The 21,809-nt window shown below is 32.7% G+C and overlaps 4 protein-coding genes across 17 annotated transcripts; 2 read left to right on the forward strand and 2 right to left on the reverse strand.

Annotated features, from left to right (window-relative positions):
* Window positions 1-364: 364 nt before the first annotated feature.
* LOC109803955 (protein EXECUTER 1, chloroplastic) lies at window positions 365-9,152 on the reverse strand. Of its 13 annotated transcripts, none has more exons than XR_014430851.1 (13): window positions 8,630-9,150; window positions 8,402-8,518; window positions 8,245-8,310; window positions 7,641-7,747; window positions 7,226-7,307; window positions 5,686-6,375; window positions 5,411-5,534; window positions 5,118-5,287; window positions 3,657-3,731; window positions 3,411-3,506; window positions 3,149-3,293; window positions 807-913; window positions 365-599 (listed from the first exon to the last, which is right to left on the reverse strand). XR_014430851.1 is itself a non-coding variant. In XM_020365666.3 (11 exons), exons 1-11 carry the CDS (start codon window positions 8,936-8,938, stop codon window positions 3,247-3,249), a joined length of 1,854 nt encoding a protein of 617 aa, XP_020221255.1. In that variant the 5' UTR covers window positions 8,939-9,151; the 3' UTR covers window positions 2,908-3,246. The 13 variants fall into 13 exon arrangements, 2 of the variants coding, with proteins under 2 accessions (XP_020221255.1, XP_029128310.1); XR_003804572.2 differs by having other exon boundaries at window positions 802-913; XR_003804579.2 differs by lacking the exon at window positions 807-913 and having other exon boundaries at window positions 3,440-3,506; window positions 8,630-9,152.
* A 1,361-nt stretch (window positions 9,153-10,513) lies between these two features.
* LOC109803870 (uncharacterized) lies at window positions 10,514-12,923 on the forward strand. Of its 2 annotated transcripts, none has more exons than XM_083067483.1 (6): window positions 10,514-10,908; window positions 10,993-11,088; window positions 11,213-11,253; window positions 11,479-11,596; window positions 11,927-11,965; window positions 12,611-12,923. In XM_083067483.1, exons 1-6 carry the CDS (start codon window positions 10,714-10,716, stop codon window positions 12,656-12,658), a joined length of 537 nt encoding a protein of 178 aa, XP_082923609.1. In that variant the 5' UTR covers window positions 10,514-10,713; the 3' UTR covers window positions 12,659-12,923. The 2 variants fall into 2 exon arrangements, with proteins under 2 accessions (XP_082923609.1, XP_020221129.2); XM_020365540.3 differs by having other exon boundaries at window positions 10,517-10,908; window positions 11,885-11,965.
* A 1,704-nt stretch (window positions 12,924-14,627) lies between these two features.
* LOC109803666 (uncharacterized protein At4g38062) lies at window positions 14,628-19,285 on the forward strand. Its single transcript, XM_020365340.3, has 3 exons — window positions 14,628-14,965; window positions 15,192-17,963; window positions 19,149-19,285. Exon 2 carries the CDS (start codon window positions 15,204-15,206, stop codon window positions 17,916-17,918), a length of 2,715 nt encoding a protein of 904 aa, XP_020220929.1. The 5' UTR covers window positions 14,628-14,965; window positions 15,192-15,203; the 3' UTR covers window positions 17,919-17,963; window positions 19,149-19,285.
* Window positions 19,286-19,564: 279 nt separating this feature from the next.
* On the reverse strand, window positions 19,565-20,842 carry LOC109803667 (uncharacterized). Its single transcript, XM_020365341.3, has 4 exons — window positions 20,621-20,842; window positions 20,358-20,529; window positions 20,152-20,268; window positions 19,565-20,072 (listed from the first exon to the last, which is right to left on the reverse strand). The coding sequence occupies exons 1-4, from the start codon at window positions 20,725-20,727 to the stop codon at window positions 19,902-19,904; spliced, it is 567 nt and encodes a 188-aa protein (XP_020220930.1). The 5' UTR covers window positions 20,728-20,842; the 3' UTR covers window positions 19,565-19,901.
* Window positions 20,843-21,809: the final 967 nt, after the last annotated feature.

Genomic DNA, 21,809 nt, shown 5'->3' on the forward strand with positions numbered 1-21,809 from the left:
GGAGTCACATAGGTATATATACCTTGCTACGCTAGTTTGGCTCAAAATAAGTTCATAAGCCAACAAATAGCAATTTTCAGTCAACAACGTGGCCCTCTAAAAATTAATCCAATGGAGGCACTTAACTTGATATGTGACTTGTTTGGGTACACAGTAACATTAACTATGAGGTTTCATGTGAACTATATCAACAATTATACAAAGCAACAAAACAATCCTTATTCTAACGCATACAACCTAGGATCGATGAATCATCCAAACTTCTCCTAAAGAGATCAAGTACACCAAGCTCCTCACACACTAAGGGGGTATTAATATAGAAATTCATCTTAAATGCCTGTTGAAAAAAAGTCTTCACCCGAAATTACAATGGAAAATTGACTTTGAAAATTTCTTCTTTTGTCTAGAAGACTACATAATTTTAGAAACAAAGGATGCCTCCATAAAATTTGGAAGCACAAGAGGAAAGCTTGCTAAACAGGCAAGACAATTATCAAAAAGGCCTCCAAACTCATTGTCTAGTAATAATGTCCAAATCCTAGAAGTATTAGCATGTCAGCCATCACTACCAGAAGTAGAAAGGTAATTTCTTCTCAAACCTAAAAAAGTAAATGAGAACAAGAATGAAGATCAAGAGGAGAATCGTTTAGTGTTGTTTTTTTTATATATTTAAAATATATATTATATATATGATAACACTATAAAAGCATGTGTATGTTCACAGTTAACAATTTACAGTGTGTTTGGTTCTATATCGGTTCAGCAGTAAGAACCAAAATTCACGTAAAAAAAGGTGAAAACCTTGCCAGGATCTAATGTAGCTTTGCACTCATTGTGGATTTGGACACCATTATTTTTCAACTCACTGCTGCACCAAACATACACGATTTTCATCCACTCAACTTCGTGAAACCTAGAATAAAAAAAATGTGCATAAAAAATGTTGCATCCTTGAGCAGTTCACACTATTGAGTTTGGTCATGAAAGTCCAGATGAATTTGATATAGATATACTAGATGAAATAATAATTCATAATCTTATTAAAATTTTCGGTTTGTGGATAGTGCATAACAGAGTGGAAACATAAAAGAATGATACTTGGTTAATGGAAGATTTCATTCATCCAACATAGAAAATTTATATTCAACATGGTATAGTTAAAAAAAAATGCGTACACTGTATAATTAAATTAAGTACCATATGATACACAGGATAATTTGCAAAGGATAATTAATTGGAAATAGTAGTGCACATAAGATTAATCAAGGATACCCTGCGAATGCAGTTCTTCAGGAACGCGAGGAATGAAGAGATATTTGGCTTAACATCATGGTCTGGTTCTCAATTTTTTTAATACTGCTTCAGTATGTAGTTAGCGTCTAGTTAGTCAAATCAAGCAACAGAAATGTGCTTAAGTTACCACATTCAGTCTAGAACTAGCAAGTGGTCAAATCCCAAGATTCAATGTTGCCCGGCAGAAGGATGGTTCTGATGGATATCTTCGAAAGCTAATAAAGGGGCGAAATGTTTTAGTAATTCTGCTTTAATTCTGTATTAGAAACTGCGTAATGGTAGTTATTCACTAATATAAGTTATGGCAGTTATGCATTAGGATTTCTAATAGTAGGGTGCAGTGGCGTATCTAAGATTCTGAGTTAGAAAAGACAATTTATTTAAATAATAATAAAACTAATTATTATTATTATATAAAAAATTGATAGTAGCATAAAATGAAATTAGGGGGTTCAAAAGTATAATAATAGAGGTGCAAAATATTAAAAATTAATATAACTAATTTCAAATGTACTAAGTAAAGGGGGTGCATCACCTTGATTTGGTTGTAGGTCCACCGTCCACCATTGGTAGGGTGTGTAGTTAGGAAAGTGTGTTGTTATTTGCAGGAAGACATTATCCTTTGTAGGAAACTCGTCTCTTGGACAAGAAGTATATTGTTCTATTATGTACGGTTTGGTTTCGGTTTAAAATTATATTTTATCAGTTATTGTACTATATTGTTGACTATTCTAAGGCAAGTGTTAATATCTAATATTTTATATAGGGGAACGATTACAAGAACGCAACCAAGAGATAACAGAAACGAAAGGCATGGGTGCATGCCATTAAAAAAAATGGCATGGCAAATACAAAGCCAAGACATAAGATCATTTTGAGTTGCGCAACAATAAAATATCATTTTTGTGTGCTACAGCCTAGATGGGATTTTGAGTTGCTTAAAATTAGAGAGGTTCTTATATATGGACAAGAAGTATATTGTTGTATTATGTATGGTTTGATTTGGGTTTAGTATTATATTTTATGAGTTTATCAATTGGTGTCCTATTATTATTTATTTTTTGACTATTTTAATGTAAATGCTAATATTTAATATTCTAATATTGGGGAACGATTACAGAACGCAACCAAGAGATAACGAAAAAATAAAGATATGAGTGCATGACACAAAAAATGGCATGGCAAATACAAAGCCAAGGCATAAGAGCATTTCTAATAAGAGTTGCTTAACAATAAAATATTATTTTTGTGTGACACGTGATTTTGGGTTACCTTAAATTAGAGAGTTCCGTATACAAGGGGAAGGGGAGTCATTCCTTGTGAATTGCTTAGCTTTTTTGTGTGTGAATGTAAGAGAGAGAAATGAGATATTGAAGAGAAAGAATATATATTTGTAAGTTAAGCAATTTCTTATAAGAACTTCCATTGGAAGGAAAATTAAGTTTGCTACTTAAAATTGAAGTGACATGTATGGGTCGACTTAAAGAAATAAAATGGTAAGAGCATTGGAGATGCTCCAACACAAACACGAGCTCTTCATTCCCGCTGCTTGTCTACCAAGGAGACACCCTAGTCCCTAATATAAAAAGGAAACCGTATGCTAAACAAACTAAAAGGCCATAAAAAATCGTCACAAAAAAAAAAAAACTAGGTTCAAATACTTTCTGTTATAAATACAAGCACTTTGTCCAGCCAAGCAGATAATCGCATATTAGATCACTTTTATTCACTAATCATGCCAACAATACAATTTCTTTGCATTGAAGGGAAAAATAAATAAGCTAATTTTCTGTGCAGAAGATTAATATCATATTATCATTAGTAAGTAGTAATTGCTTAAACGTGGAGAACTTACCAACTAAATCTGTAGAGAGAATTTACAAGTTGACATTATATACAACAAAACCCTATTGTTGAAGCCTCAGCCGATTGAAGAAGACCAGAAAAGGATGCTTAGGGACCCAGCACACAAATCCAACAATAGGCCCTGCTTTGATGTACTGCAAATCAAAGTCCGACATGTGTCAATCAGAGCCATTTGCACGACAATAATAAAGGATGATCTCAAACTGGATTTGAAATCAAGATAAAACAATTAGATAAGATTGGTCAATAACAGCGTTTCCATCTAGAATCACAAGTTCACCGTCAACCCATCGAGGATTCTGAAATCTTGGCTCTGCAAGCCTCCCTTGACCTTTATAGCGTGCAATCTGTGATGAGAATAACATCAAAATATTAAGCAAAACGCTTATAATATTTTTCCACTCTGAATTAATTTCATTGTAATGAAAATAGGAGGAAAATGACGGACAAAACAGTGGGAACAACTATTGGGACACTAAAAAAAGTACACTCCTTACCAAACCAAACTCCTTTGGAATTATTCCCTCATGAGGAAGCTGGTACCTCTTTCCAACTTTTGCTCGAAATGCTACCTAAGGAGATCAAGGAACATGACACATTGACAAGTATACAATACAGTGCATAATGACAAGATTAGCTCAAAAAAGTGAATGCAAAATTGCAAATTCATAACAGCAACAAATAAGTATTTTAGCTTACATCAAAACCCAGGATCAATACTACATAGTTTAATCAATTCCCAGAGCAAACACTTCTAACAGAATACATTGAAAACTTCCCTCAACCTAGTAACAAGCTTGAAGTTTTGGTGCTTATATAACCAAACAGAATACATTGAATATATTCCCTCAACATAGGTTATATCTTGCACTAACTGCAAGCACTATTTTTGAGTTAACATGTAGTAGTTGCATTTTTCTCCATTGTATATTTAATTTACACGATGATTTCAGCTTAATGAGACACTTCCGACTTACAGCACTAAAGTCCAGAAAAAATCCCTGCAATACATTGAAGGCTACAAAATGGTTCTCTTACCTTCTAACAAATTAACTGACAGTGATGTTGTTTGATCTCATTCAACATATACAACGCATGTGACCTAACTCATCAGTTCACCTTGCAATTGAGTGTGAAAATGTACAAAAATGTCAAAATCTAAAAATCTTACAGTACAGGTGCAACTTTGGTGCATGTCAATGTTCCTATTTTGAATTATTTGATTATCTAAATATACTTATCAATTAAGTAAACAATAATTTTTCTTGTTTAATTAGGAAGAATTGATTAATAATATTAAAATTAAGTATGTAATACTTTTTATTTGTTTACATATTATTTGTAATTACATGTGTCAAATGTGTATATTAAAAGTATGCTTTAAAATTTACAGGAAATAAAGTGTCTATTCTGTAGATTGAAGTCAGAACCATGTGATTTCTTATGTCACATGGATACTGGAGTCCCAAAATGTTGTCAGTGTTCAGAGTCAGACTTTCACAGTCACTTTGATCTGAAAATTAAAAGGAAAGAAGTGAAAGTATTCCTTAAACCAAGAATTCATTTTTCTTAATTCACAATTTAATATTCTGTAGCTCACGAGTTTGCAACAAATGAGCACCTCACTTGTCAATTTGCATGATAGAGGTTAATGCTTGGTCATTGTTATAAAAATCTGGCCATTTATATAGATAAATAGACAGATAGACAAATAAATAGATAGATAAATACAATACAATACAATACATCAAACTGTAAATTCATAGAAAATAATAAGTTAACCAAATCTTGGAAGGACTTTCTGTTCTTCAATTCATGCAAAATAATTTTTTCCAAACAAAACAGGGAGGTTGGGTCTTAGAGCTTTAAAGAAACCAATATCACAAAATAGTAAAGGATAGAAGCAAAACTTATTTTTCATTGTTTATAAAATCTATCAAAGAAATTTACAGTATTACCTGGCCAGCTGGTACATAAGGATCGCCAGTCAGTTTCAAAGCTTCCACATACTCATAAAATTCAAAATCGGAAGGCTTCTTAGCCCCATCATCTTCTTGCCAATGGCCATATCTACAGCTCAGTTGAATTACTTCAGAGGAGTAAAGCCCAAGTGAACCAATGTATAAACCTGATGAAAATGAAAATATTTTCTATTCAGTATAGACTCAAATCAAAATATAAAATCCTATGGTGAACAGACAATTTTAGCACTGCAAAATACTCAAATTTGACAAGTTCTCTAAAATATCACCATTTAAAGGATCTAAAGAAGTTGGTATTTCAATGCGACTGAAAATTGTTGATCCAGACAATTGTTCATGGTTCTGAGCCCGGCTAGGACTTAGACTTACTAATTCTCCCACATCTTTCAGAACCTGAAAGGTTGAAGCAAAGACATTATCATATAACCAAATTTTCAGCCAGACTCAACAAAGACACCAAACTTCACAGAACCAACAATTTACAGGTTTCTATTTCAGTCAGAATAAGATCATATCAATTATTACATAATAAACTTTGACCTACCTTCGAGGGTACCTTCCCCCTTCCAATGAACTTAGCAAGATTAGACATAACACGATCAACACTAAGTTGACCTCGAAGCTTTGCTGATTTATCTGGTGAAGATTTCCCTTTGCCATGACCAACCTGTTGATTGACTTCTTTTTCTATGGTTAAGGAAAATGAACCTTGTCCAGTTGTCTCCAGCTTTGCAGGAACTCGAAGCAAATCTCTCGTTGTCAAACTGCTGGAAAGTTTCTGAACAAGACCACCAATGACAACTTTGCCTGCAATTTTACTTTGTTCTTCACGTTCAAAAGTTTCCAGACTAGAATTTAATTCAATATCAGCATCAGTTTGAGACTTGATATCTTTTGGTTCTGGATTCTCTGTATCATTGTTCCTATCAACAAATTCATCTGCATCTGCATCTTCATTTTCATCTTCATCCCCTTCTTCCTCAGTTATCTGTTCAATCATCTTAGATATTATATCCTTGTCTACCTTGTCTGGAGTTGTCACTTTAAAAGCCTTCAAATCTACTCCAGGAATTGTATCTTTCAAGAAATTCTGAAATCCAGGCATTCCCTCAGATGGATCATCAGTGCTCCCAACAAATAGCTCACTACTATCTTCAGGTGACTCAAATGAACTCAATCTCTCAGCAGCATCCAATGCTTTAGAGGATGCTGTTCTCCTCTTTAAGTACACAACCTGAAAATTATAAGAATTAATAAGATAAATGGTCACCATGTTCTCATTTATAATGGTAAGTTGGCAACAAACTATGGATTAAGTTGAAGCCCCAAACCAATAACTATGGATTGGTCAGGTGGGCATTCCTAAATAAATGACTTGCCACTTGGTTAGGTTTCTGAAATTTGTAAACTGTAAAGAAGCATGGTTTGGTTAAAGTTTGAACCTCAAGCAAATCAAGATGGACCATGAAACCCAAAAACCTAATCTCAATTTGCCATGAAAACAAAATTTATAAATTTGACAATGACACTTTGAAAATTAAAACAATATGAACCTCCAAATGAAAATTGGGAAGTAACATGCCTGTTTTGGCCTAAGTCAGTACTTTTTCCTGCTAAAAACCAACGCAAAAGAGAACCATTTCCATCAATATTCTAAATCCAACTAAGTATCAAAAATATAAATTGGTTGATATTCTAGACTGCTTATAATTTGTAGAACCACAAATATTTGTGAAAAGATCTTGTGATAACAATTCAGATTTTATTTGACCATAAACAATAAGAATATACTTTATTCTTGCATATAATCCCTGATTCCTCTGCCATAATGCATATATGATAAAAAATGATTTTTTTTCCCACAGGATTATTGAAAGAAAACTTGTATAGCAGTCTACAGAAGATCATCCTTAGCACACTCATTTTCATATTCAGATGAGATATTTTCAAAGAGCAATGACAATCCATCTTGAGCTGATGAAATAAGGTAATTGAGCTCAAATTTTAGAGATAAATGCTTGTTTATGTTGTGATGGTCCCAGCAAAATATTAAAAATAATAATAATTCAGTTGAGAAAAGATACCTTTGACTTAAATTCATCTTTCTTATTCTTTGTGAGAAAAATTTCAAATAGAGGACTACCAGCTGCAGAAGAAATAAGTTGCCTGAAAAATTATGGTGAAAAGGGTGAACACCAGAAGCCACATGAGATAGCATGACCATCAAAATGTATCAAAGTAATATAAAGAAATGACCTAAAAAACAGAATAGAACTTCTCCTATAATAGAAGAGATAATTACAAAGAATAACATTGGAAAAAATATATCTAGTTTGGAAACAATTAATCTCTCAAATGGTTAATTATGTTCAAGAGAGGTTGGTGAGTAAGCACTTATTGATTAACTAATTGAATAACGTACCTAAGTTAACTCCATATGATATATTGGACAAAAGGAACACAGAAGGCAATCAAGGCAAGAAGTCAAATAGAAATTACCTAGGATTATAACTCCTTGCCACATATCTTCCGTGCTCTGGAGTTATGCGAATAATTAGACCATGTGGGTCATTAATGTCTTTTGACATTCCAGCCCACCAACCCACCTGCAAGAGCCAACAAAACATGTGACGTCAAAGTGTATTATTATTGGTTAATCTCACCTTGATAGTCCACACATTTTTCCAACCTAAGTGATGACAGCAAGTCAAGTATAGGGTTTTGGATAAATTTCTCTAGAAATAATTATGGGAAAAGAAAATGGGAAGAACAAATGGAATTAGCTTCTTCATAGACTGAAATCAGCATTAGCTTATACATAAACTAATTTGTAAAAACACTCTAATATTAGTTTCTTTAAAAAAAGTTTTTTTAAATTATCTATAAGCTAATTTTACCTTATGAAAAAGTCAATTTCATTTTATTTTCTCCTTTTAAGTGCTTCTCCAAACTTTTTTTTTTCCCCTTTAAGTGCTTCTGCAAAAAATTTATCCAAACAGGGTCATAGTTACAATTATTACTAGCATTACGATCACGATCACCCATTGATGTCACATGTCAGATTCCATGCATAAACAAAGAAATTCGTGCAACGAGAACTCACAAGTCCAGTACCAGCTTCATCTCTTAAGAAAGCTGCATCACTGTACCGCTCTTCCTCTACGGCACACTGAAACATTGGGGAGATAAACAATATTATAGATGAAAGGGAGGTAGTAAGTAAGCAGAAAGGAATGCAAAGAGAGAGTGAAAATCGGTACATTGAGATGAGATATGACTGTTCCAACAGTGTCATTGGCAGCTACAGCTGCAATGGCGACCTTAAGCGTAGCAGCGTCTTCATAATCCTCGAAACGCACAGCATCACCTAAGTGAGACTGTTACAACGTGTCATTGTCATTCGTCAGAAGTTGAAACAAACAATTCACATTTCACACTCACGGCACAATTTGTAGTTGGTAGTGTAGTGTAGTGTAGTGTGTGTGTACCTTGAGAGTGTGGAGAAGACGCTCTTGTTGATCGACTTCGTGGAAATGGCGGCGCCATCGATCCCAATCCCACTCTTGGTCTTCGACGGAAGCAGAACCGCGCAGGGAGTTGATGTAGGAATGGAATTTGTTGAGGGAGTTGGAAACGACGTCGTGGGAGAGGGAAGGGAATGGAAGTGAGGGTCTGGAGAATGAGAAGGGGAAAGAGGAGCAGAATTTGGAGTTTGGAAAGGTGAAGTGTGCTGTTGTTGTTGGCGATGGTGATGATGATGATGGCATGGAAGCAATGGATGGATGTGTCAATGTCATGTTGGAGGCACAGTGTGTGTGATGATGAAGGAAAAAGAGAGAAAGGGTGAGTGAATGTGAGGTAGCAGTGATTTAAATGCAACAAATTAAGGAATGGGAAGCAATGAAATAAAGATGAGGCTGTGAAGCAATAAGCATGAACGGAAACAATTGGATTCGGCTACAAGTGATAAGAACGAACTTCGGTTACATGCTTCCATGATGTGTCCTCACCTTAGCTTTGTCAGGAGATTAAATCGGCATATACATGTAACATCCAAGTAATTCTATCCAATTTTCTAAATCAAAGTTCCGATTCTCGTGGGGAGGAGTTTATTAAATTAATTATCTCATCCTTCCATATAAATTATAATGGTTATTTCGAAAGAAAGTGCTTTTCAATATTTAATCTCATTTAATTTGATTTATTATTTTTTTAAAACTAAAGTTTAATATACATATATATATTCATATTTTAACGTATACATTAAATACACATTTTGTAAACCCTTTTATTTTAATATTTATCTTAAAATATTAATATCTACTAATCCACGATAGAATTTTAACCTAAAGAAAGAATTCAATTCGGTTTTGTTAAGAAAATAAATGCTAGCTTAAACAAAGGTTTATTCAAACAAACCTAAAGAAAGAATTCAATTCGGATTTGTTCAGAAAATAAATGTTTAAACAAAGGTTTATTTTATTATGATTTGCTCCTAAACTAATGATAATTATTATTATAAATTATTGGAAAAAAATAGTCATTGGTTTAACCTATGAATAAATCTTCAATTCTATTCTACATAAATTAAAATATTGGATCAAGTAAAAAAATTAGGTTTAACTCTTATAAAAGTGACAGATTGTATTTAAGAAGATAAAATATATTCTTAATCGTTAATTATTTATAATAATTGATTAAAAAATCAATGATTAAAAATTATGATAAAATAAGGTCTAAAATTAATTATAAATTTATTTATTAATTTATTAATTAATAATTATTATTGTACTTTATTATCTTAAAAACAATCTCTTAATTTTAGAAGAGTCAAATCTTAAAAATATAATATAAATATTTGACTTAATTACACTTTTTTTATCTATATTTTATAAATTTGTTATTTTATTAGTTGAATAGCATGATAAATTGATCATTAATATAACATGTTAATTGTAAAAATAAATTACTTATGCAACATACAAATGATAATGTGACATATGAGGTGTCACAATAGCTCAATTAACTAAAACTTCAATAATCAATATTTATGAAGCCAATATCATAATAACAAAATGTGCAAAAGTTTAAAATTATATAACAAAATGTATAATTTAAAAAATTGAGTGACAAAATTTACAAAATCATAAAGTATCAATGACAAAAAGTTAATTAAGCATAAATATTTTATTATTAAATTAATACATTTTTAGATCAAATTATTATTGAGTGTTGTTTTTTAACTTTTGAGTGTTTTGAAAAAATAATTTAAAGATGTTATTTTCCAAATTAATATACTAATATAATTTGTAATTTTAATAAATTATACTTGCTAAAAAATATTAAAAAAGAAATATCAGAAATCACTTGATTCTTAATCTGTTAAATGGATTGCATGGCTTGACGGGCAGTTGAAGAATCCCGCCGTGGAGAAGCAAACCGTTATACATAGACACACTTGGAACTGAAAGAAAAAGAGTGGGAAAGAAGAGAAATCAATAATCAAGAAATCGTATACTATTAACTAGTCCATCGCAATCGGTTTCTTGTGTTCCATTGTTGCGTTGTGAAAATGAGTAGAGAAGGCGAGGGAGTGAACGTGCCACTGCTAGATTCAACTCCGACCACCAGGGTGAGGCCGACAATGAGATCCGATCCTTTCTTGACACTCTGCAGCTGCTTCAGCTTCGTCACCGTCTTCTCTGCGATTCTCTGCTGCCTCGTTAACCTCATCTCTGCTGTTCGCTCCTTCAAACACCACTCCGACGTATCTCTCTTTCTCTTTCTTTAAAACCTACTGTTACTTATTCGCTTCTTGTTCAATATTCATTGCTTTGTTGCGTCCCTTCAGGTTTTCGATGGCATATTTCGGTGTTACGGCGTTTTCTTGGCGTTTATTTTGGCTCTTGCTGAGACCGAATGGAGCTGCATCTACAAGATCTGGCAGGTTAGTTACTTACTTAGTTTCCTTTTCTAATTTAATTATACTCATTGAATTAATTGTAGATGCTATTAATAATAATGATGCTGTTCTCACTTCCTGCATTCGAATTTCATGCATCGCTTCACAGGTTCTTGAGTATTGGTTTACCAGGGGTATGCTGCAGATCTTGTACGTTTTTGCTTTATCTTTTTCTTCTTCTTTTTCTTATCTTACACTTGTACAAGTTTTTGAATTCATAACACTGTATTGCCATAAATGGCTGTTAACTTCGGTAATTAATGTGCTAATAAAATGTTGAGTGTAGGGGGTACGAATTGCTAGGTTATTTTGTTTGCATTATGATGCATGAACTTTGTAGTTTTGTCACTTAGACGTGATTTTTCTGTTCTTCAGTGTTGCGGTCATGACTAGGGCTTTCCCTGACTACAGTAGGGAGCGAAAAGAGTTTATTCTTCTTCAGCGCATAGCCTGCTATATGCTTCTTAGTTGTGGCGTCGTTTACGCTGTGTCGGTAAGACTATTAAAGAGAATAAACTAATTAGTTGCGTATGCTAGAATGTGGTATGGTTTGTAGATTATACAAACCATTTGATGTTTATATTATATATATATATATATATATATATATATATATATATATATATATATATATATGATAAACCTTTGGACGGAGTTCTATCATCGATGTACAACCTATATTCTGTTAGGGTTAATCTTTCTTTCTCTGTATTTTTTTTATATGACCTTCCCCAGTCAATACTTTAAGAATTTTTGTTTCATTGTATTACCATTTGAAAAGGGAATCTTTTGCATTGGTTTTCTGAAACGTTCTCTCCAAAAGCGGAAGATCTCTAGAGAGCAAGCAGCAAAGGAAATTGAGGTAATTATATGCTTATATTATGACTTAACACTTTGAGAATGAAATATATTGGATTGCATTCGACATGCATATATGTAGTTTTTGTCTTTCCTTAATAGCAATTAACGACAAAACATTGCAAATGAACAAATTTAAATGCTGGAACATTTACCATGACCTTATGTTGCTACCTTTCTTATCCAAACCTGGAATCAACTGTATTACTTGATAATAGCCAATGAATTATTTTTGAGTTCCAAACCGCATTGTTTTAAATCAACAGATTAACTTCTACTTTTCTTAATTAGCTAAAGAATAAAGAAAATAAATCAAGGATTTTGGGGACCGTATAATTATTGCTGTTTTTATTTATTGAAAAGAGTTAAGAGTGCATCTACAGTAATATACCCGACTGTTATACCAATCACCTTCGAATGGGGAGAAGGTTTGCTTCTCTTACTATTGTCCCTTTTCTACAAAATATTATTTCGTGAAGATTGGGTACAACGCACAAAGATTCATAACTTGAACTTTTGTTTTCGCTCTTAACTGACAAAAAGTTCATACTATTTATTATCTCTCAGTAACTTCTTATCTGCATTTAATCCATATTAATATTTACTAATAGTTACTGAAATTTATTTGCTTTTTTGAGCTCTTAAACAGGAGATGGAACGACGTAGAGAAGAACTTGAACAACTTTTAAGAGAATAGGTTTGAATCTTTTGAGAGTAGTGCTAAAATCGTCACATTACAAAAACCTCCACAGGCAACCAATGCGGTAGATTGGTAGTGTAGTTTGTTTGTTCCATAGTGAGTTACATTCTTTAAGGGGAGCAATTGACCTATTGTGTAAATATATAAAAGTAATATTCAAAATATATGATGTTTCAAAATCTTTTCTAAAGGATGAATTCAGTCATAACTGGTGTTCAAACACTCTTTACCTTCAAATTTCTGTGAAGAATGACTTCATAGAGTAGTTTCTGTCGCAAAAAAAATAATTATAATTAGATGCTGAGCCTAATAAGAGTATGAAATTAGCCAGTGAGCAGAATTCGTAATTTTAACGAAAATGTGAACAGTTGATACTTTATACATTCACTGTATTAATTCAAATTTAAACATATATACAAATAGATTTGCCAAAATAACCCAGCAGAAGATGCCCTTAAATTAAAGGGTGGACAAAAATGTGGAAGATTTTTTTTTAATAATAATAATAAAAATAATAATAATAATGTTATTATTATTGTTAAAAGTGAAGGCATTCTCGTGTATTGTATTATCAGACTTATATAGCGCCCCTCATTAAATTTAGATTTTGTGAGCTGTTTCTTGGTGTCAAAATTAAAATTGTCTTTACTCAAGGTTATAGTAAGAACCCAATTGCTTGGATATCTTCAGGGACGCCAATTTTACATAGACTAAAAAATTAGCTAAATGTATTTAATATTTTTCATGATTTCATGTAAAATATATGTTATATTTTCTAGAAATATTCTCTATTACATTTATTTATTGTAAATACTTCCATTTATTGCTTTTGAAGTATTTTCGAATTAAAAATATTAAATAAAGTTCACTTGATTAAATTTTATTTAATTTTTAGTAAAAAAAACTTAAGTATTTCTTATTTATATATAGGATCAGAGTGAGTATTTATAACTATATGTTCAAAATGTTTAATTTCATTAGTAATCTATTAAAATACAAAATGTTTCCTCAACATGTTACGAAAATGAGATTTCTACCCTTTAGAAAAAATATATTATCATTTTATTGAGGATTAAAGAAAAACAACAATAACAAAATTAGAAAACATTAGGAGAATCCTTCTCTCCTTTCGAATATAATTAATTAAAAGTATCATCTGTTTAAAGAGATTTTTTTTGTTGAAAATAATTAAAAAGACACGTGGCATTTAGATATTTAATTATGTATATAACTTAATAAATAACAAATTTAAATAATAAATCTAATTAGAACAATTACATTTATGATTTAATGGAATAAAAAACATATAAACATCATTTTCAAGCCAGATTAAAAAATAATTACATTTATAACTTAATAATCCAATGAATTCAATTCAGTAAAAAAATAAAGAAAGATGGTAATTATATTTGCAATAGTTAAAAGAAAAGGATGATAATAATATTACCTAAATCACAAGTCCTTGATATTATTTCTGGCGTAATAAACAGTAGAAGTCAAGAAAAATAATAATACGTGTTTGAATCTTGGTTATTTGACATCCTTTCTCGATATTTATTAATTTCTGATAATTGTTTAAAATCATTTATAAAAATGTTAGATATTATAAAATACCACAAGAGTAATAAGATAGGATAAGTTAGAGTAGGATATAATAAGAATATGGTAAATTTTAATTATGTCTAATATTAATATATGATGCATACCATTATAACAAATTAGATAATAATATTATTATATATATCATATTTAAAACTATTAATAAGATGTTGTATAAATTATATTCAAATAATAAAATTTCAGTTTTATTAAAATTATACACACATATATATATATATATATTATTTTTAAATAAGTATTAGTTAATTTTTAAAATTTTAAATTAAAGTATATATAAAAAAATATTTATGCAGTCATTTTTCTTAATTTTTTTTTTATTTAAGCAAAGTCTAACGTGGATTACTGTAAATAAAAAATATAATAAAAAGTAAATATATTATTAAAAATGATGAATCAAAATTTTTAATTATTAGTGAAGTTGATACGTTATTTGTTTGTTTAATAATAATACGTGAGAAAAAAAATGTCAATATCAAAGGAAAAAATGATAAGAACAACTTAAAAAAAAAAAAGAAAAAAAAAGTAAGAATTGAAAATAAAATAGTGTCTGTTGGCTCCATCCCCGTCCCTGAGGAAATTCAAAATTGAAAAAGAGCGCGTCCTTGCCGGCGCTGCTTCAGAAGTTCATCGCTCGCATCAGATTCAGATTGCTCATTGCTGTGCTTTCTTTCTCAACAACACCAGGTAAACCTCCTATCTCTACTATCTAACATAACCTAATCTTCACATTTCTCTAATACACCAATTTTCAATTACTCAGATCTGATACCGTTGCCATTGCTCAATCATCTTTTCACTTCTCAAAACACATATTCCATTTTTTTATTTCAATTTCTGCATATAATTTTGCGTGGCTTAATGCTTGAATTCAAATAATATTGTGTGTATTATATTATTCCTGTGTTGGAAGGAGGAGAAAATAATGGACAGTGTCTATGCCGAGTTAGACGATGCCAAAGCAGAGGTGGAGAAGCTCAAGGCTGAAATTCGACTCAAAACGCAACTCTTCGAGGGTTTGAAGAAAGATCGCGCTCAGGATTTTCTCAAATTTCAAGAAACTAGGCAGCGGATCCAGGAACAGGCGCGTGAGCTCGATCTCAAGTCTGATGAGGTTCACGAACTGAAGAAAGTTCTTGAAGATTTGAAGTCTAGTTTGCATGAAAAGGAAACGCACATTGAACATTTGGGTTCGGAGAATAAAAGGATCCAAGCGAGTTCTGCTGATAGGTTGCTCAAATTGGAGGAGAGCAACAGAGGGTTGGTGTTGGCTTTAGATGAATTGAGAGCAAGGCATGATTCTCTGGAGCAGAGTTCTTGTGCCAGCAGTAAGGAGATTTCGGGGCTTAGGGCACTTCTGTTGGCTACAGAGAAGAAGTGTTCAGAAGCAGAAGAAAAAGCTCAGCAAGCTATGGTGCTGAAACGAAGAGATGATGTGATATTGCAACTGGAGGAAGAGAATATCAGTGTGAAGCATAAGATTAAATGGAGGAATGAACAGTTTAAGCATCTTGAAGAGGCTCATGAGAATCTTCAAGCTGAGTTCCGATTGAGCAAGGAGGAGTGGGACAAGGAGAGATCTGTGTTTCTTGAGGAAATTTCTTCCTTGCAGATTAGCTTGGATTCTCAAACAAGAAATGTAGAGGGTCTTCAATCGCGTTTGGAGATGTGTAACCATGCATTGGCTCACGAAGAGAGCAAGAGGAAACTCCTCGAGACTGAAATTTCGGAATTCAAGGCTAGCTTTGAGAATGTTTATAGTCAATGTGAGGAGAAGAAGTCAGAGATACAAGAATTGACAATTCTAAGAAATGACGAGATAGCGCGGCTGAGAAACTCACTAGGAGACAAAGAGATGGAGGTGAGAGAACTGAAACGTAAAATTGTTCAACTTGAACAAGATAATAAGGAATTTGGGGATTCACTTAAAGAACTTAGGGAAGCTCAGATCAATAATTGTGGAGCAAATTCTTTGACATCAAAGCTCCGCAACAAGCTTAGACGGTTGGAAGTGGCGCATAAAAGCTGTGCCTCAATGTTCAAGTCTAAAGAATCTCAATGGAGTGATCAAGCGGCAAAGATGGAAGCAGATATTGCTACTTATAAGTCTGCACTGATCAATAAAGAACAAGAAATAAGGAAGCTTCAGACCGAATTAGACAATTGTTATTATGTCATTGAAGAGGATCAAATGGGACTCTTGATCTTTAAATCAGAACTTGCTGAGGCTCACTCCAAACCGTTTAGTGCAGACCCTGATAAAGCTTTTGGTATCAAAGAGAACGAAAATATAGTTCGAATTTGTACAGAACAATTGAGAGTGAAAGACAGTTCTCTAAAAACTATGGCACGACAACATTCTCAGTTGGAGGAAGAACTTGAACAACAAAAGAAAAAGCTTGAGGAATCATCTGAGGCTCAACTCATCTTGAAAGAGCAACTATTGCAAATGGAATACACCCTACAGTATGAAAGAAGTGCTGTGTCTGAGGCTCTAGAAAGGCTGGAACTTGAAATATCCAGTAAAAATTATGTAATATCTCGATTAGAGTGTGAAGTGCAGAATTGGAAGTCTACTGCTGAAGCCCTTGAAGTTTCCTATGAAGAAATTCAAGGAACTAGTAAAAAAATGGAAACTTCTGTTCTATCTCATATTGAGAATGAGCAAGCCCTTAAGCAGGCCAATGAAAACCTTCTCTGTATTGTAAAGGATCAGGAGAGAAAAACTGAAGACCTTCTGCTGCAGATCACTTCATTGGAAATGTGCAATGCAGAGAAAATGAAGGAAGCAGAAAGATATAAGCAAGAGAAAGAGGGTCTTATCCAAATTGTAGAGCAGAAGGATTGTTGCATAAAAGATCTTCAAAAAAATATAGCCATTGTCTGCTTGAAGCAAGAATCCATGGAAAAAGAACTAAAAGATGCAATTCATGCACAGCTGGATGCAGAGAAGGCTCTCAAGCACGAGAAAGAGATTCTTTTGAAGATTAAAGACGAGAAAGATCGAACTATAAAGCAATTCCAGGAGCTAGCTACTGCATCAGAACAGGATTTGTTGGACGCATTGTGTTTTTCTTTCTCAAAACAAGTAGAAAAGTGGGTTGAGGTCAGTGTGCTTAGTGACGCCTTGAGATATGCGGAATACGTGGCAAAACTAGAAATTGAAGAAAAGAACACGAGAATAGTGAAATCAGAAGAATCACTCTTCCATTTAAAACAAGAAGCAAAGCAGCTTCAAGCATCATTGGAAGTCATGAAGTTTGAAAATGAAAAATTGACGGATAAACAGCAGACCATGGAATACATAATATCGGAGCTCAAGTTTGAGAATGGTAATTTGCTCCAAGACATCATGAACTTATCGACAAAAAGGGAAGATATGTTGTCACATTTTGAAGGCATTCTTGGAAGAATTGGAGAGTTGTCTAGTGAGGATATACCATTGATGGAGATGCTGGAGAATATGTTGAATACTTCTGTAGATGAAATTGAAATAGCAATGGGTTCAGTAGTTTGCGAAAAGCCACATGATTCTGCTAGAGATGGTGCAAATGGTCTTTTTCGTCCCACCATGAAAAAAACAGAAGAAAATTTTGATGGACGATCGCCACTTAGAGAGGTTAATGGTTTGCATATGTAGACCAGAAAAGGAGTCTGTGATCTTGCTGTCGAAAATGCCAATAAGGTATACAAGTTCAGAAATAATTTCCTCTTCGCATTGTCATGTTTAATTGTTTATGACATTAAATGCACATGTAGGCAAACTGTCCCTCAAAAACTATCTTTCAGAAAAAATGTGTATCAAGATAGGTTGGAAATGGAGATAAACGAATAGGCTACAGATAGGAAGCTTATAATATGTTTTTTTCCTGAACCTCATATCATGTGTTTTAAGCAAAGTCCTATTACTCGTCATCTTGTCAATAGTAGAAAAGCAACTTACAATTCTGTTGTGACACTTTTGAGGACAAGTACTGTGGGCTAACTAACATTGAGATCAGGATTAACTGACTTTGCCATATGTGTACTTCATGTTCCTAAAAGTTTCCTATAATTGAATTGTGTGAAAAGTTGGTGCTATTATGTTTCATAACTCATAACACCATAGCTAAAAGGAATCGTTAGAATTGCCTTAGTAGTGAAGATCGGAATAATATACATAAGATTTTAAGTTTGAATATTATTGTCTTAGTTATATACAAAAAAATAAAATAAAATAATAGCTAATTATTGATATTTTAAGGTTTAATAGTATTTTTTTGTTTCAATTTTGGGTCCTTAAATTTTTTCTAGTTAATTAAAGTTCTCTATTTTTTTAATTAAGTAAATCTAATATTAGTTTTCTTCTACCTAAAACTAAGAAATTCTCATTTCTCATTTAGAAATCATAAATTTAGTAAAATTTTGAAAAAAAAATTAAAGAATTTTTGCAAGAAATTAGAATTTAAAGAGGAAAAATAGAGATTTTCTTTTGGGTTAATTTATTTATTTTTATCTATTACAATGATGATAAAAAATTTAAACCTATGACCTTGTGCATTCACTCTTATTTCTTTTGGGTTGAAATTTGATATTTAAGATAGTGAGTTGAGTGGCATAAAAAACATAGTGAGTTGGGTAATTCTTCATATAATTTAATTGATTTGTTTATAAAGATTTGAACAAAAAACAAGAATTTGAAAGTTTAGATAAAATAAAGGGACCAAATTTGTTTAAGAGGGAAAACACGTGTGGATTAAAATTGCATATAAATCAAACCAATAAGAATTAAAATGTAGTTAGACCATGTTTTAAGTAATTCCTATTGGGTGCTGTACTGTATCTTCCTTTAGTAAGTTACACTGTCTGAGAAATTCTGTGGAACATGCAGGTGTTGGCCATTTCACAAGCAAGCTGGAACTCAAACATCTCACATCCGTATTAGCAAATGAAAGATACTGCGATATTGGACATGTATTCTATTGTTTCATTAATTGCCACACGTTTCTTTCCGAGAGGTTTGGATTAGATTAGTGAGCAAAAGTGCAAAACTATTTACGAGTGTTGAAAAAATTCTTTCTGATTCTTCAGCCACGCAGTCAAGTCTATTTAAATGATTGAATTCTGTGAGGAAATCTATCCAGAAGTTGCATTGATATTTCAGCACAACGTACAAAACAAATGTCACATATTTCGGTGATTGCAGAGCCCCCCTCCCCCCAACCAACTGAGAAATGATAAGAAAGGCATGAGTTAGATTAGTGCTGTATAACAGCATAAAGACAGATATAAGTGACTAAACACAAATTAGGGCACAGAATGGAGGCTGCAGCTTCCGAGCAGCTTATGTATATAAATTCATCAAATAGTTTCCGGATCAAATCCATAGAAATCCAATTGAATATTCAAGTAGATATAGCTGTTGATGTCACCCTAAAAAGTACATAGCTGTTGCAAATACCAGTTTCCCATGTGCATACGAGTCTTTGTAGTTGATACTTGATACTAAAATCTGCATATAACTTTCCACTTGAAATTCCCAGTTTGCTTCATTTTATTTTATGGGAAACGACTGATACAAAATATTTGGGTTGATGTGGTTCTGAATAAAATCCACAGAAAAGATTCAATGGCTTGCTTAATTTCATGCAGCGGAGTTGGATGTATCGGGCTTGTTAGAGTACTTGGAAAGCCATTTCTGCTTGTTCTTCTGCGACGCATTCCAGTTTCGAGAAAATTGTGTAAGGCCTTCCCTTAACGACCCAAGATGTACCCCATTGTCAACCAAAATGCTTGTTACTCCCATTTTAGAGACCTATTCCAACAACATGATTATGATGACCAAACAAAGAATTAAAAACCAAATGCAAGCGTCAGAGTATATATTATAATACCGCTTGGATGTTCCTATTCTCATCATCGAAAAAGAGCATAGAGTTGAAGGGAACACCGGTCCTGGAATGAATTCTCTGAAAATGATCCGTTTTATGCGTCCAACTGGAATAAATTTCCTGAACAAATCACAACACAGTTAAGTTGAACTTAATGCTTGCTATGGAAATTGTAATTGAGCAACGAAAGATGATAAGATAAGACAGACCTGTGCAACGAACATCGAACTGAGGCTCAATTTGTTGAGAAAAGCGGTTGCTATGTCAGCTGTGGGTGAGCGAGAAGCGATTGCAACGTCGATCCCTTTCTCTTTGAGCGCTAACAATATGCCTTTGGCGTGGGGATACAGAGAAGGCATTTCACGCTTCGATCGACACTCGCTGAAATTCATATTGCATATGCAGAGCATGAGTAGTAGTACAGATTAGAGAGTGTAAATTAAATTAGGTTAAGGAAAAAGGGGGTAGGAACCAGTAGAAAGGCCAGAGGGTGTAATCGAGATCAAAAACGACGAGCTTTGGCAGAACATCAAACGCTCCAATTATCTGCAGTGCCTCAGCCTTCACCTTCTCCTCCATTTCTCTCTCTCTTTCCTCAAACTTTGGTATTTCTTTTAAGAATCACATATATATGCAGAGCAGAATACCACCCAACTTTCTCTACACTAACATGCCCGACCCGACCCGAAATGTGTTTATTCCGTCTTATTTTTACATCATGCCAAAATTTCCCAACTTTTTATATTTGAACAATTGAACCAGCTCCAAGGATTGTTGGCCTCTTGATTCCTGGATTTTTTTTTTTTACCATTGAAGTATTATACGCTTTTTTACCTTAAGGTTGCTTCCCTCTTTCACAAAAGGTTGATATAGATTAATATATGGGTTTGGTTTTAAATATTCGTACAATCGTAATAAATGAATAGCAATCAAAGTCTCAGTACATAGAGGTGCACTGGTGCATGTGCATGTGAGGGATAAACGCAAACGGTTGATTTCAGTTTTCTTGCATTTAGTTGTACAACATGGTGATGTTCCTATCTGAGTTTAAATATTAGGAAATATTACATTAATCTACTGATTTTTTTTTTAAAAACACTTACACCTTCTCTAGTTTTTAAAACAAACACTCTAGCTAAGTTTACAAAAGCAACTTACGAATATAACTTAATAATTAGTTTTCAATTTTGTGACACCGTAAAGAATTTTCATGAACCACACAAACAAACACTCACTTCCCTTATGTTTTTAATAAAGTCATTCTCACCTTTTTATTTAATAAATTAACATACATCCCTACTCTAATACTATCCAGAGGAGATGGGTGTTTTAAAAGCTAGAGGAAATGTTTACGTTATTTAAAAAGACATAACGAGATGTAAGTATAATAGGTGATGTTAGGGCTTTTTAAAAAAAAAAAAAACTAGAGAAAATGTTAGCATTATTTAAAAACTATTTTGCATTACCATTAACCTCTTTCTCTCAAATATTATGGATCTATTTATTTAAAGTTTCTCGCAAATATATAGATTTACTCAAGTGTTGGTAAGTGTCTGCATGGCAAGACACACCGCTACCTAACAAAACTTTGGGATTCAATTCCACGAACAATAGTCTAATTAGAAAGGTTTCATAGGAATCTGATAGTATATATATTGAAT

The sequence above is a fragment of the Cajanus cajan genome, chromosome 1 (assembly GCF_000230855.2).
Source record: "Cajanus cajan strain Asha chromosome 1, NIPB_CcT2T_4, whole genome shotgun sequence".
Taxonomy (NCBI): Eukaryota; Viridiplantae; Streptophyta; class Magnoliopsida; order Fabales; family Fabaceae; genus Cajanus; species Cajanus cajan.

What these genes read in the sequence shown, in the direction of transcription:
- LOC109803667 (XM_020365341.3), bottom strand. Translation starts at nt 20,727, where the DNA reads ATGGAGGAGAAGGTGAAGGCTGAGGCACTGCAGATAATTGGAGCGTTT. An exon ending in ACCCTCTGGCCTTTCTACTG is followed by an intron (nt 20,530 to 20,620) that starts GTTCCTACCCCC and finishes TATGAATTTCAG; the next exon opens with CGAGTGTCGATCGAAGCGTG. An exon ending in AGAATAGGAACATCCAAGCG is followed by an intron (nt 20,073 to 20,151) that starts GTATTATAATAT and finishes TTGTTGGAATAG; the next exon opens with GTCTCTAAAATGGGAGTAAC.
- LOC109803666 (XM_020365340.3), top strand. Translation starts at nt 15,204, where the DNA reads ATGGACAGTGTCTATGCCGAGTTAGACGATGCCAAAGCAGAGGTGGAG.
- LOC109803955 (XM_029272477.2), bottom strand. Translation starts at nt 8,938, where the DNA reads ATGACATTGACACATCCATCCATTGCTTCCATGCCATCATCATCATCA. An exon ending in AAGATGAATTTAAGTCAAAG is followed by an intron (nt 6,376 to 7,225) that starts GTATCTTTTCTC and finishes TATAATTTTCAG; the next exon opens with GTTGTGTACTTAAAGAGGAG. An exon ending in TTCCAAAGGAGTTTGGTTTG is followed by an intron (nt 3,507 to 3,656) that starts GTAAGGAGTGTA and finishes TTCTCATCACAG; the next exon opens with ATTGCACGCTATAAAGGTCA.
- LOC109803870 (XM_020365540.3), top strand. Translation starts at nt 10,714, where the DNA reads ATGAGTAGAGAAGGCGAGGGAGTGAACGTGCCACTGCTAGATTCAACT. An exon ending in GCGTCGTTTACGCTGTGTCG is followed by an intron (nt 11,597 to 11,884) that starts GTAAGACTATTA and finishes CCATTTGAAAAG; the next exon opens with GGAATCTTTTGCATTGGTTT. An exon ending in AAGCAGCAAAGGAAATTGAG is followed by an intron (nt 11,966 to 12,610) that starts GTAATTATATGC and finishes GCTCTTAAACAG; the next exon opens with GAGATGGAACGACGTAGAGA.